General features: G+C 45.8%; 1 protein-coding gene across 1 annotated transcript in view; it reads right to left on the reverse strand.

Annotated features, from left to right (window-relative positions):
• Nucleotides 1-7,621: 7,621 nt before the first annotated feature.
• Nucleotides 7,622-13,577, reverse strand: part of ube2f (ubiquitin-conjugating enzyme E2F (putative)) — a 68,287-nt gene continuing 62,331 nt past the window's right edge. The window contains exon 10 of the mRNA XM_088605816.1: nucleotides 7,622-8,744. Coding sequence (XP_088461942.1) covers nucleotides 8,694-8,744 — 51 coding nt within the window. The 3' untranslated portion in view covers nucleotides 7,622-8,693. The remainder of the gene's footprint in view (nucleotides 8,745-13,577) is intronic.

Genomic DNA, 13,577 nt, shown 5'->3' on the forward strand with positions numbered 1-13,577 from the left:
CTGATGAAGACCAGGCTCCTCACACTGGGAGACAGAGCCTCCTCACTCTGATGATGACCAGGCTCCTCACACTGGGAGACAGAGCCCCCTCACTCTGATGAGGACTAGGCTCCTCACACTGGGAGACAGAGCCCCCTCACTCTGATGAGGACTACGGTCCTCATACTGGGAGACAGAGCCTCCTCACTCTGATGAAGACCAGGCTCCTCACACTGGGAGACAGAGCCTCCTCACTCTGATGAAGACCAGGCTCCTCACACTGGGAGACAGTGCCTTCTCGTGTGCAGTACAATATCTGTGGAATTTCCTAACTCAGTCCTGACAGTCAGTCCCGGGGTCGGCCATGAACACAGCGCGACAGTCAGTCCCGGGGTCGGCCCTGAACACTGCCCGACAGGCAGGTGCTGGTTCTCAGCTCATTAGCTACCCGAGACACAGTCAGACTCAAGCTTGGCAAACTTGTGACTCATTCTTTTACAACACACAGCCACTTCCTGGAAATCCTTTCTCTGCCGCATACTTGCAAGCCTGTTATTACACTGCTTGGGCTGATTTCCTTATGCGACTCTCTCTTCCCCTTTAATAAACTGCATTTCCCTCTCTGATTCAGCTTTGCTGCTCTCTCGTGCCATGTTACACTTGCTAAAGCAAACAAATCCAATTCCTTTCTCAAACGAAACAAAAACAAAAGGTTTCTGGATCTGAGCTTGAGCATCCAGCTGTGCATATTAAAGTCAGGTACCTGACAGCTCTGCAGGACTTCCATATCCAATCGAAATATGAAATATGATATATAAACAAGGTCTAATTCTATTAATTCTTAAAATAATTAATATGGAACAATGCACTGGAAAGCAGATGCTGAGGAATGTATCATATTGGGCATATTCCATGTAGCTAAGATTCGGGCTTGAGTCTTGAAAACTTGGTTTTCCAGTGGAAGACTTCTATAATGTGATGTGGCATTCCATATGGCTCTGCTTAAAATCTGCTTATAAGTGCAAGTTCCCATAATAGAGGGAAAACAGTGCTTGATTTCAGTAAAAAAAAACAATTTGATCCCAGTAAAGGAAAAGAAATTCATCTTAAATTTCATCTGAAAGCACACCAAAGGGGGCATGGTGTCGAAACAGATTGTAATTGCTTTCAGTGTTTTTTTTTACTAAGACAAAACTTCCTACAGTATGCATTATCAGCCATTGCCAATAGCTACATGAGTGCGGGTTCTTTCCTCTCACGCCAGAGCGCGTTATTGGTGTAACCAGAGATCGGAGGCTCAAAAGCTGCTGTGCAATGGCCTGGTACCCTCGTTAGCTCAGAGCAATCACAGACCAGCAGAGAAAACCACCTGAAGCCCCTTCCTTCCCTAGCTTTTTTTCCCACATTGGTCCATACAGCGGTTTTCCACACAGGTGCTCTTCTGTGTGTGATGGGTGCATCTGTGTTCTGCTGCTGCTGGGATTCGAAATACCATTGCTCATGGGCTCAGAGAAGGCAATTCCACTTTCTAGACCAGATTTCCCTATCCCTGATCCTGACAGAACGCTGTCTGATAGTTTGCATTCCAGTTCGACCATCTCCAGTGCTAATTCATGACTGACTTGATCTGCACCCTTTTACTTGTATTTAACTTGTTTCTTCTGTCAGTCCTGAGTGTCAGAAATATCGTACTTCAAAATACAGCTTTTCCTTGACAAACAGCCTTTATTAGCTGAAGAATAGACACAGGTGAAACGCTAGATGAGCCACGCCCACAGTGGACATGACACTGTGCCAAACGCGCCCACACACACCACAGTGCACATGTTCTCTTCTTAGAAGGTCTGGTTAGTTACATTTCAGCAACACCTGAATGAGGGCACTTCTGAAACTTGTACAGGGTTGCAACCAATTACAAATCTCATTTGACCTCTTAAGAGCTGAAAGCAAATTCAGTAATGGCTCTCAGATGGAAAACTGAAATCAATTGGCCTGTGAATAAGAGGTTGGATCAGAGCTGGGAAGTACTATCCAAGACAGCAGTGGAGTCCAGACACAGCAAAAGACCAGGTCTTCTGCCACTGAGAATATGTTCTCGGTTCAAAGGGAATTGATGTCACCTTGTGCAACAGGCTCAACGCCACTACAACAGGGAACAGTAACCAGTTAGCACACTAGTAAAAGAGCTTCGTGGACATGACTTTCAGTGTGGCTAATAATTCTTAAGCTATTTTAAATGTCAAGCTTTGATATATTTAAAAATGGCGTCAATATATTTCAAAATGGAGAAAATCGGGTAAGAAGACATGCAATGGTGAGTCGGACACATGCGGTTTAAAAGCAGCACGTGGCAGCAAGCCCTGCTGGACCTGAACGTCAGCCCCCACCTTAGCTCTTCCCCAGCCCCCTCTACCTTAGCACGCGTACCGATCTCGCTTCACGAGACAGCCGTGCCGCATATTCTCTCCCTCAAGTGCTACAGAGAAGGACTCCAGCCTAACCTGCAGGAGTGAGTCTGAATTCACTCCCTGGACCGTAACGTTTCTCACTCAGTTCCCTTGTGTTCTGCTTCTCAACACCACATCTCCACAAACTGCTCCAGAATGCACCCTGGCCCTGTCATGACCTCTCCCAGGGTCCAATACCCCAGGCACCATTCATGCCCCCTAGTTTCTATGCGCTGTTGTAGCTTATTAAGAGTTTATGGTTCCACAGGCCTGCTCCCTTCCCCAGCTTTCACATACTGTACATGAACATCACCACGTCTGGTCTCCTCTCTCACTGAGTTAATGAAAGAGAAGGGGCAGGCATTAGTTCCATCATTTACAAGTCTCCATTATCCACATTTCCTTGTAGAAGTATGAAAATTAATTCACTGAAGTGCTATTCCCTACTGAATTCCTGGCGAAATGGAATAAACTTCAACCTGCAATCAACTGTAATTGCATTATGGGGTGAGAAGTGGGGCTACAGTGCATTATTCTGAAGCAAGAGCTCTATTCTTGCAGGGTGTTTCAGAAATGTGGCACTATGTTTTATGGATGAAAACTGTTCAGAGGCAGACTTCTGGAGAAGGCAGTAAGGATCACCTGCCTTGTCTCTGTCATAAAGAATGAAGGCAGTGAGGGAGGACAAAACATCACCCATCCAGTCGCAAGCCTAATGCAATATCAGGGTAGTAATAATAATAATAATAATTATTATTTTTATTATTATTCCTTACACTTATATAGCACTTTTCTGGACACTCCACTCAAAGCGCTTTACAGGTAATGGGGATCCCCTCCAACACCAGCAGTGTGCAGCCGGAGTGCACCAGTACTCTCCCCACACACCAGCGCTCAGTGGGGAGGAGAGCAGAGTGATGAAGGGGGATTCATCACTCTGCTCTGATGGGGATTATTAGTAGGCCAATGGGAAATCTGGCCTGGATGCCGGGGTAACACCCCTACTCTTTCAAGAAACACCCCGGGATTTTTAATGACCGCAGAGAGTCAGGACCTCAGTTTTACATCTCATCCGAAGGACGGCGCCTTTTTACTGTATAGTGCCTCCATTACCATACCATACATCTGCAGCTGAGCTGTTTGCCGACTTGAATCCTTCACTGAGCGAACAGATGGCATGGTTGGAAGTTTGTTTTTTCCACCCCCAAGGTTGAGAAGGAAACACACTGGATGGGATGCCAGTCCACCGCAGGGCAGGCACAAACACAGACGCGTGGCACACACTCACAAAAGGGCCCGTTTTCCCAGAAGTCAATTAACATACCAGTATGTCTTTGCACAGCGGGAGGAAGCTGGAGGAAACACAGTCTAACACAAGGAGAACGTAAAAACTCCACACAGACAGCGCCTCAGGCCAGGAACTGCACCCCAGCATTGAGATTCAAGCCACTGCGGCACCATGCAGCCCCCCCATAGGAATAATACTTTCTTGATATCTGGCGGAAGCGGGGTGGACTGTGCGTACCTTGAGAGAAACATGTGGCACCAGAAGGGCTGCTTACTCCCAGAATTCCTCTGATGGGCCACAGCTCCACGTTCTGTCCTCCCACAGCTCCCACACTCATTCTGGGGCAGTGTGCTTGATCCAATCTGTCTTTGCTTTTATAACCCTTGCCAGACTAGCTGTAGTAAGTCCTCAAGGTCATCAAAACTGCAAGATTCACGAAACAAAGGTGTGTTTACTCACCAATGGGCTCAACATTTGTCTGCTACCAAGTTCAAAACCCCTTATCAAATGCACCTGATTTTTAAACATCTGCATTGTCTTTCCCTGTGTTTAATAGCTTAACTGGTCTTCTTTTCTTTCAAAATGTAAGATGTGTGCTCATTGTATACACTATGTAAACACAGATAGTAAAAATACTTTACGATCAGTGCATGGTAAATTCCTGAGTTTGCTGACAGAAAATAGAAGTCATTCTTGTCTGGAAAAGTGATTTAGGTCTATAGGATGAGAACACAAATGTAACACGACAAACCAAAATTAGAATATTTTCCAAAAACTGCCCAATGAAACCACAAGGGCTCCTCTGGCAGTATGTTCTAAGAAAAACAGACCCCAGGAGAGATGTTTCGAACTGACGTATATTTTATCTCCAGTGTTGCGAGGTACAGAACATTCTTAGCTACTGAAAAAATTGGAAGTCTGTAAAAATACTGCTGTTTCTAAGGACAAAACCCACGAGAACATAAACCATTTTGTTTAAAGGCTTTCTGTCTTATTACGCTCCTGGCTAGTATTTGTTGTCAAAACTACTTAAACGTTAAGAAATTCCTTCGCTGTATCCTGCAGCATGTCACAACCTTTGCTTGTGAGAAACCGATTTCCTGGCCAGCTGACTTCTCTTCCTATTAACTGTAAACCTGGCATGTCGTCACTCACTCACAGAGCACAGAGCTGCTGGTACAATCTGGATGGAAAGAGTTACATTTTTCTTTCCTTTCTTGATTACTCTGTCCGTCAAAATGTCATGGTGTGCCTGAAGTTCAGAACAAGGGGACTTCATTATTCACAAGAAACAGGATACAGGTGCCGAAATCTTACACATCTCCGATATTGCTATTTATTGCTATGATGTGTGTGTGTGTGTGTGTTTTATCGGTTTTATCAGAACTGTCACCAGTAGAAGAACTTCCGTCCAATCCAATATATTTCTGGAACAACATTCCTGTGCAAGGCGATCCATGAGAGAATTTCCCTTGGCATAGCAACTGTAATAGTCTTTTTAGGTCACTATAAATAAGTGACCTTGACACAGGACACTCACTACAGGCCTCACTGATGGCCCCAGATTATAGCCTTAGACTGGCCCTCCGGCACAACAGCATCACAGTAACTAATGGGCAGTTAATGACCTCCAGCCTAGTCAGCGGAGTGAGAGTAACGCACTTATAAACGAGTACTGCAATCTGAAGCACATTGTGGGAGACCACTTTAGCATCATGGAGTGCGTGGGTGGGAGGGTGGTTTTGAAAGCAAATCCATACCCCAGGAGCTGAAATTACATTCCTGTTCAGGTCGAAAAATTAATTCCATCTTCCTGTGATGTAACGTCAATCGATTGCATTCCGCACATCTGTTCCAAAGCAGAGACGCCATGCCTCTCTCCCACAGAGAGAGGTTCAGTTTCATCTAGTAGCTCCTTAGACTGGACCTGCCCGAATTGGACGCCCGGTTTCCCAAAGTGCTCACAACGTGCTAGTCTTCGCGGTGGATTCAATCCCATTCTAATGGCTCTATCCAATACAGGGTCGCGGGGGAGCCTACCCCAGCAAGCACCAGGCGCAAGGCGGGGTGTACCCGGGACAGGACGCCAGTCCGTCAGAGGGCACACATGCACACTCACTCACCTCAGGGCCAAATTTTCCCAGAAGCCAAAAAACCTACTAGTATGTCTTTGGACTGCACCGGAGCACCCAGAGGAAACCCACGTCAACATGGGGAGAGCTTCCAAACTCCACGCCAACAGCACCTCAGGATCAGAATTTAACCCACGGCCCCAGGGCTGAGAGCCAGCAATTCTACCCAGTGCACAACCATACAGCCCGGACTCAGCACAAAAACTGTCAAAATCAACTATCTGGACAGGAGCTGTCCTTCTGACCTCGTATCTTAAATAATATTTCTGAAAGGATAGGCTTGTCTCATGGTTTCTCGTCTAACGTTAACAGACGCCATGCTGCAATGTGCACAGGAGTGTGATTGATGTCGAGGTCCGATCGGCTGCTCTGTCTGTGAATCAGTTATAACCAAGAACACCGATGACTACAGCTGGCTTGACTGAAACAGCTTTTCCCTAACTTATCGTACAAGTAATCAGTACCACTTTGTTACTGGGTGTGCCCTCTCATCTGTCCAGCTCAAAATAAACTCAGGAATGGAACACAAGGAGGAAAAGGTAACTTGAAGAAGAACTGATTAACACAGAGAAGACAATCTGGCACCAGAAGTCTTAACTGCACACAGCTCAAAGTACTTTCATTTGAGTAGACTGTGCATCTTCAACATCTGTACTGCAACAACACGGAAAGCAGCTGTTCAGGTTCAGGGACAACCTCACTGTGTCCATCTTGCTCACTTGGTGGTTTAGTAGAAGTGCAGCTAAAATGTCCATCCATCCACTCCCTTCAGGAGTCCGGAGTTTGATTTGGCAGGGAAGCTTGTTCTAGATCCCCGCAGCTCTGTTTTGTTCTAAAGAGATCCAGCTGCTAATTCCCTGAAAAGTGGGACAAAAATCTCTTAATTTACAACTTCAGATTTGTACAGCAGCCTAAGTACATGCGGTAGCTTACCTGAGTTTACAAGTGTGGTAAAAGTGAAAGAGAGAATATGGGGACTACGAAAATGTGAAGACTGCGAATATGTGAAGACCTGCGCTGCATGGATTCACCAATTCAAACCGAACCTTTAGAGGTAAATCAAAAGTGCACCAATGTTAGGTTTGTAACATTCTGCATTCAGCTGCAACAAAATGATCAAATTATCACCGCCTCAGACCAACGACCTGCTCCACCTGAAATCGCTGGCGAATCGGACTGGATTGTGGATGCAAAATTCAAGAAACCATCTAGGGAAAATAAACCCTCCTTGGCCTCTAAAGGCAACCAGAGACAATTTACCGGAGCAAAACCTATTTTTTTTAAATCTAAAATAGAGAAACAAACTAAAAACTTCAAAAAATATCAATAAACAGTAAACACTAGCTACTTCCTACCTGCAGATTACAATTCTGCTTCCCACTAGAAATGAGATCCAAAGAGAAAAAAATGAGGTATCAGATATTGAAGAAAAATAGGTCATACTACTCCTTACATATATTCGCAGTTCTTATTCAATGCCAATACATTACCATATGCAGGTATGTATGCACATCCTTGTGCTCCAGCACTGAACTGGGGCTGGAACATCTGTGAGGTCTTGGGGGCTAAAGAGAAGAATGTTTCAAGGAACTAATTTTAGGATGCACGGTGGGGACCCGTTGAACAAAACTGGAAATTAAACTGAGTGCCAAAGATGCATTTTTTGATTACATTCAAGTGCTAGGGGAAAACAAAGTGGCACAATTTGCTTTTATGAGATGGTTGCACAATAGGAACAGATAGGAAAGGCCAAAAAAATGACAAGCATGCGGAGGTCTTTATTATATTTCTTTAATATATTTTTTATAAAATGGATATACAACTCTGAGAAAGATGAAAGAAGATAAATAAAGGGATAGACCCTCACCAGCCACACAGGCGCCTGACGCACTGCTGCAGCGCGTGCTGCATGGCCACTGACCCGCCAGGGCTCCCTCATGCAGCTCAGCGCACAGAGCAGGACTCGCCCTTCACCCCCCCCCCCCCCCCGCTGGCAGGAGCGGACCCGCCCTCCCGCCGCCCGCCCCTGCTCGCCGGGGTAAGAGCGGAGAGCATTCGGATGTGCGGCTGGAACCTCCACACGCTAAGAGTTCAGCTGCACTGCATTACATCCGTCGCCAGCGATTCTGGCGGACTGCTACACCTGGAGGTCCATGGCCTGGGGCACGCTTTTGGCTTTGACAGGCCATGAATGACATCCGATTCAGCGATTCAGGCATTTGTGTCGTGAATGACTCCGTGCGAGACGGAAAGCCATGACTATAAGGGGCTGCTGTGTGAAAGGCAAGCCTTCCTGGAGAGCCGAGCTTTCGCTTCCTCCCCCTGCGCGCGAGAACGAACCCGCTGACTATAAATCATAAACCTGCAGCGTGGCTCGACTTGATTCTCCTGTTGTCCTGCCGAGCACGTGCTATAAACAGAAGTAAAACAGAAGCAGTCTTTCCTCGGTGGGGGGCAAGACCTGCTACTGTCTGAGACTGGTGTTGGCAAGATGAGGTACTGGAAAAAACATGGGTGGTGGGGGTCTATCCTTTTTTCTCCTGGTTTTAAATAAAGCAAAACGTGATGCTGATACCCAAAGACACTGCAGCTCGCTCCGTGCACAAAGATCTCCCTGTGACCAAAGACACCTCGAGGTTTGTGTCGGATTGCTGGGATGCCGATTCCTGGGAGCTGGACGCTGTCGGCAGCCTCGGCAGGATCCGGAATCCAGAGGAGTGTTTTTCGGTTTTTCTTTCTTTCTTTTCAGCGTCTGCAGAGGCGGCACAACAGGTCCGGGGGGGGGAGAGCGGAGATTCGGTTGTGCAGTGTGAGGTCCACAGGCCTGGACACGCGGGACCGCCGTCATCATCTGGCGAAGCGCTTGATAAAATCTTGAACTTTACTCCGAAAATCCTCCTGGAAAGAAACCATCGAGATGTTCATGAAGAACTAGAATGAAATGCTTCTCCTCAGATCGCATTTCAAGGGGATCGATAACACCCTAAGAGACATAAGGGAACGTCAATTGCAGCCACTTTGGTATAGTGGAACAAAACGGCAGAAGTAACACACCCATGATCTTTCTGTCTCCCCCAACTTTTGCTATAAGCAAACAAAAACCACAGTTATTCTGGTTCCTACCTGGTTTGATGGTCATACATTTTTAATCTCAGCTGTGCTCTTCATTACTAATCTCAAATGATGATCAAGACCAAACTTAACATGAGAACTCAGTTTATGCTCTTTCGTTCTTATTTCCTGTCGTTCACATATGACACAAACTGCAGGAACACAACCACAGCTTTTTTCAGTTTCTTGCGAGGCCTGTGAGCCGAGCTGAGGATTCTAATGCCGTAGCCGGTGAAGGCCCTGTGCTGCGCACAAATGTCTGCACTCCTATTTTAAACATTCATGACTTTTAGGAAACTGCTGCCGAACCGCAGAGCTAACACCTAGCTGCAGCGCAAAGATGGTTTTACCTTTGATGCCAACACTTGTTAATTGAGTCTCTGAGGTTCCCAATTAACCCTGCAAAAAGGCAGCGTAGCGCAACATGACGTGACAGGCAGCCCATTGTCGCCTGGGCGCAGATATTGTGCGCTAATACGCATCACCGTTAAAATGTGCGGGACTGGAAGCTCATTACGCAGAAAGAGGACAGAGCGCTGATCCGCACCCCACTCATTAATCAGGGCTGATGAAGGAGAGAGCAGCAAAGTGTGCCTCAATAATGAACACGGCTGGCAGACACAAACAGCTGCGCAAATGTTGGGCAAATTAATTTCTCACCAGAGGGTGATGGGACCAGTGAACTGTATCGGTGGAGATGAGGAGAAATGAGGCCTGGAAACACTGGGTGCCAAGCGAGAGACTGTCAGGGAGCTGCAGAACAACCCTGTGCTGTAATTCACTGCCTCTTCCATCCCTACGCTGGTCCGAACGGAGGCAACGTCGGCTGAATCCTGACGGCTCAGAAAAGGGGAAGAAACTGGAGCAATGAAATCTGAAACCATCTCCAGCATGGAAACAGGGTCATGTTGGCCTATTATGCCTGAAGAATGTAAAATCTTCTGCATAATCTTTTTTAACAACACCCTGTGGACAGGAACTGCTACCCATTTCAAGTAAGCTGCTTCGAATGATTTGACCAGTTATATCCACACTCCAGCTGTGCACAAAAACACGCAATATAGAAGATCAAAACGGGCAGGGAATTCCAGATTCCAGGGGGCTTCCAAAATCCTGTGGGAATTCTCACTGATCGACCTCTGACCCTCTCGCTGAAGGCCTACACACACATATAAGCAAGGAAAGCGTCGCCTGTACTGAAGGTCAGAAAGCTTACCAAATCAACTTTTTAAAATTCCGTTTTCTTTCATTATCGGCTAAAAGGACAGCTAAATACAGCAAATGAAGATATTCTAGAAAGAAGAAAAATAATGAAAATATCCCCCAGCGTTAAACGTATTTGTGAGTGCAGCTAGGCTGCGTGTGCAGGCAGGGGGCCTCTGATGAACTCTTGAAGCACGAAGCTGGCTGCACACTGGCACCTGTTCAAGAGCCCCTCTACCCCTGACCTTTGCCAGGGTCTATTTTTAAATATCGTCCCATAGCTCTTTGAGAAAGCTCGGGATAATCTCTGCTCAGTAATTTGGCAGGTGGAAATTCTTTTTTAAGACAGAGGGTGAGAGAATTCGTAGGCTACTACTGTAGGAACCTGCAACGTCTGTGTCCGCACAGGATGGTTTTAAACGGAACAATGCAACCTGATATCTATTAAGTGGTTCTCAAGTGAGAGAAGGGCATGTACTGTTCTGCAAAGGGGGTGTACTGTACAAAGACAGTCAACAGGAGGACATCTGGTCCACTGATACTGCCCCAGTGGCTATGAAGTAAACCTCAGCTTTTCTCTAGGACCTAAATCTCATTCCAAATCCTCACTGTTAACAGTCAATGTCTCCCGTTCAGAATCCAAAATCTACCCTGATCTCCCTGCAGAGCACGACGCAGTAACCGAGGTGCATACTTTACACAGCCTGCAAATCAAAATATGAAAGTGCCCAGTCGATTTTAAAAAAAGAACGAATTTTCGGTATAATGAAGCACACATTTACATATTCTGCAGTTATGAAAAGATCTTCCTATGATTTTGCTTCAAGGCATCTTCTTTGCTACCTAAAGCACGACTATCATCATTGCAGGTCCTCAGGTCTTCTATGTTCCTAGACGTTTTACACATTCATCTGTCTTATTAACTGCTGTACTCGTGTAAACAGGGTAATTCTATTAACCAGAAAATGCAGCGATTGTTTAGAATGGATCAGAAGGTTTCACGTGCAAAGTATCGGAAATTTGTTTTTCAGTTAACTAATTTTCACCTTCTGAACAGTTTTCAAAAAAAAAATCACATTCATAAGTTGAGAGATGGGTGTGCAAACTGGACCTTTTCAAAGCACTCCTCTGTCAAGGCAAGGAAGACTACAACAGTAACAGAAAGTTCTTTAAGCTGCTCTTCATATCAAGCTGGAATTTCATATCAAACATTCGCTATCATGTATTTGTTTGTTATTTCTTAGTAAAGTGAAGTTATGTTTCTTTAATGCAGAACATAATTCTCTCTTCGCCCTTGAAAGAACAAATGAGCCCCTTGCTCTACAAAAACGAAAGCTGAAGATAAAGCAATTCCTCCCAAGGCTGTTTAAAAATGCAATTCATAACTGGCTGTGCTCGGGGTTTATGCAATATGCCTTAACTGCCATCTGTTTAGTGTGCACAGTGCTACAAACAACATGCTCATCTTAAGGAGGCCAATTGGTAAGATTATTTTCAAACAAGCACCTAAGAAAAAGGCAGTAGAGTTGAATTATTAACCGGTGGCATCCTGTGGATTCTGGATAGGGACCTGTTGAGGAATCAGAGGACTGGGTGTTTTCTGGTAGATAACAGTGGCAGCTCAATGGAGAACTGAGGAAGCCAAGTGAAGCTTAAACCTGGCCTGCAGCCACTTCACTCTGTGCTCAGTATCCTTGGGAAAGAAGTAAGGAGTGGGGGGGCTGCTCCACATATCCTATTCCCGAGTCCCTCCGTCTTTCTGACAGCAAGGATCAGGTGGGACTCCACGCGAACGCTTAACCGTGCCGGACCGAGCGCCTGTTTTCGGGATGAACAAGAGCCAAACTGGGCAACATCAAGGAATTCTCAGCAGGATCTACTGAGAGAAATTAACGCTGCTCCCTCTTTCGTTTTGGCAGCTTTGCAGCCTCTTAGAGAAAGAGAAATAGAGGATAAAATTGGAGCGGTTTTTGATGTTGCAGGACAGGAAGAAATCCGGAAGCTGCTCTGAAGCTAGAGCTTCAAGAACATAATGCCTCCAGCTCAACTTCTGAAAAACTCTGACCGCAGAAAAACTCTTACATAATGCCTCGGCAGCATTTCCATCTGACACTAGCCTTTGAATACGCTAGCCATCTTCACTTATAATTTGCTCATCTGTCCGGCATGTCAAGTAGGAACAATTATGGCAATTAAGAACCCGTCAGAAGACTCGGGTGAATCTGTAACAAAGAAGCTGTACACCATGTAGATGGGAGCTTTTCAAAGTGAGCAAAGTGCTTTTTTCTACGAGAAGGAAGAACAGAAAGGACGGCTGTGATAATTCCCCTTTCCTGCAGCGCACGTCTGCATTGTGAGAGACGCCGAGGCGGTTCAGGAAGGCAGCAGGAGTGTAGTGAGGAGTCGCTGTGTGTAAACCCCTGTTCCTTCAGCTCCTGTTACGGCTGTGAGGAGGCCCGACATGACTTCACTCTCACGAGTCTTTCTGAGGTTTACAGTATATCCAGGGCGAGACAGTGCCAACTAGCACAGACCTTTGAACAGCAAAGATGCTCTGTTTTCTGAGCAGGGCTGAGAAGGTGATTAAAGATAAAATGATGATGCTATCCCAGAAACTGATAAGAGTGGCTTTCCGTTGCATTACAGGTACATAAAGAGTTTGACAGCACTGCATTTAAATTATATTAAAAATAATGATTTTAATTAAATGAAGCAACCTCAAAGGTCACTGAGGTATGATATATAAAGACAGCTTTAGATGACACACTCTAGAAAGCTGTAACACCACCTAGTTTTGTTGTTTTATTATTTTAGGATGTAAGGCAATGACCACACAGCCACCATTTATCCACCTGACTTAGTGTTCCCATTAATTAAAAAACTTATCAACCGTGAACAGAAATGCTAAGAAATACCAGAGCTTTGTCAGGTTCCACATTCCACAAAGCCACAGCTTAGACTGGAGGTTTGCAATCTAAAAAGTGCAAAACAAATAAACAGGATCTGCCCGGGGTCTGTTATTGACTGCAGATGTCGCACACCAGTAAAGATACCAGTCTACGCAGGATTTAACCCTCTGGCCTCTTCCAGACAGGCTCCTGTCTGAACAATCCTTGCCATGCAAACAGCAGACTCCAAGGAGATTATTTCTTTGCCGTTATCTTGCTGGTGACGTCTGGGTATCTCTGTCCTTCTGCTATTTGTAGCCCCACAGATTCACTCCTCTTTCAGTCCCTGTCACGAGATGCCACACCCTGCACATCTCAGAACTTGTACATGCAGAGAGGCACGGACTCACACTGTCCCAGCCTCCTCAGCAACCGAACTGTCCTGCTGCATACACGGAGTCTGGTGTCTTTGTGTGGGACGTCTGCTTTGTGAAAGCTGGAACCTGTCCTGCGGCCGGGCCAGAAGGGC

The sequence above is a fragment of the Lepisosteus platostomus genome, chromosome 14, assembly GCF_059453375.1.
Source record: "Lepisosteus platostomus isolate fLepPlt1 chromosome 14, fLepPlt1.hap1, whole genome shotgun sequence".
Taxonomy (NCBI): Eukaryota; Metazoa; Chordata; class Actinopteri; order Semionotiformes; family Lepisosteidae; genus Lepisosteus; species Lepisosteus platostomus.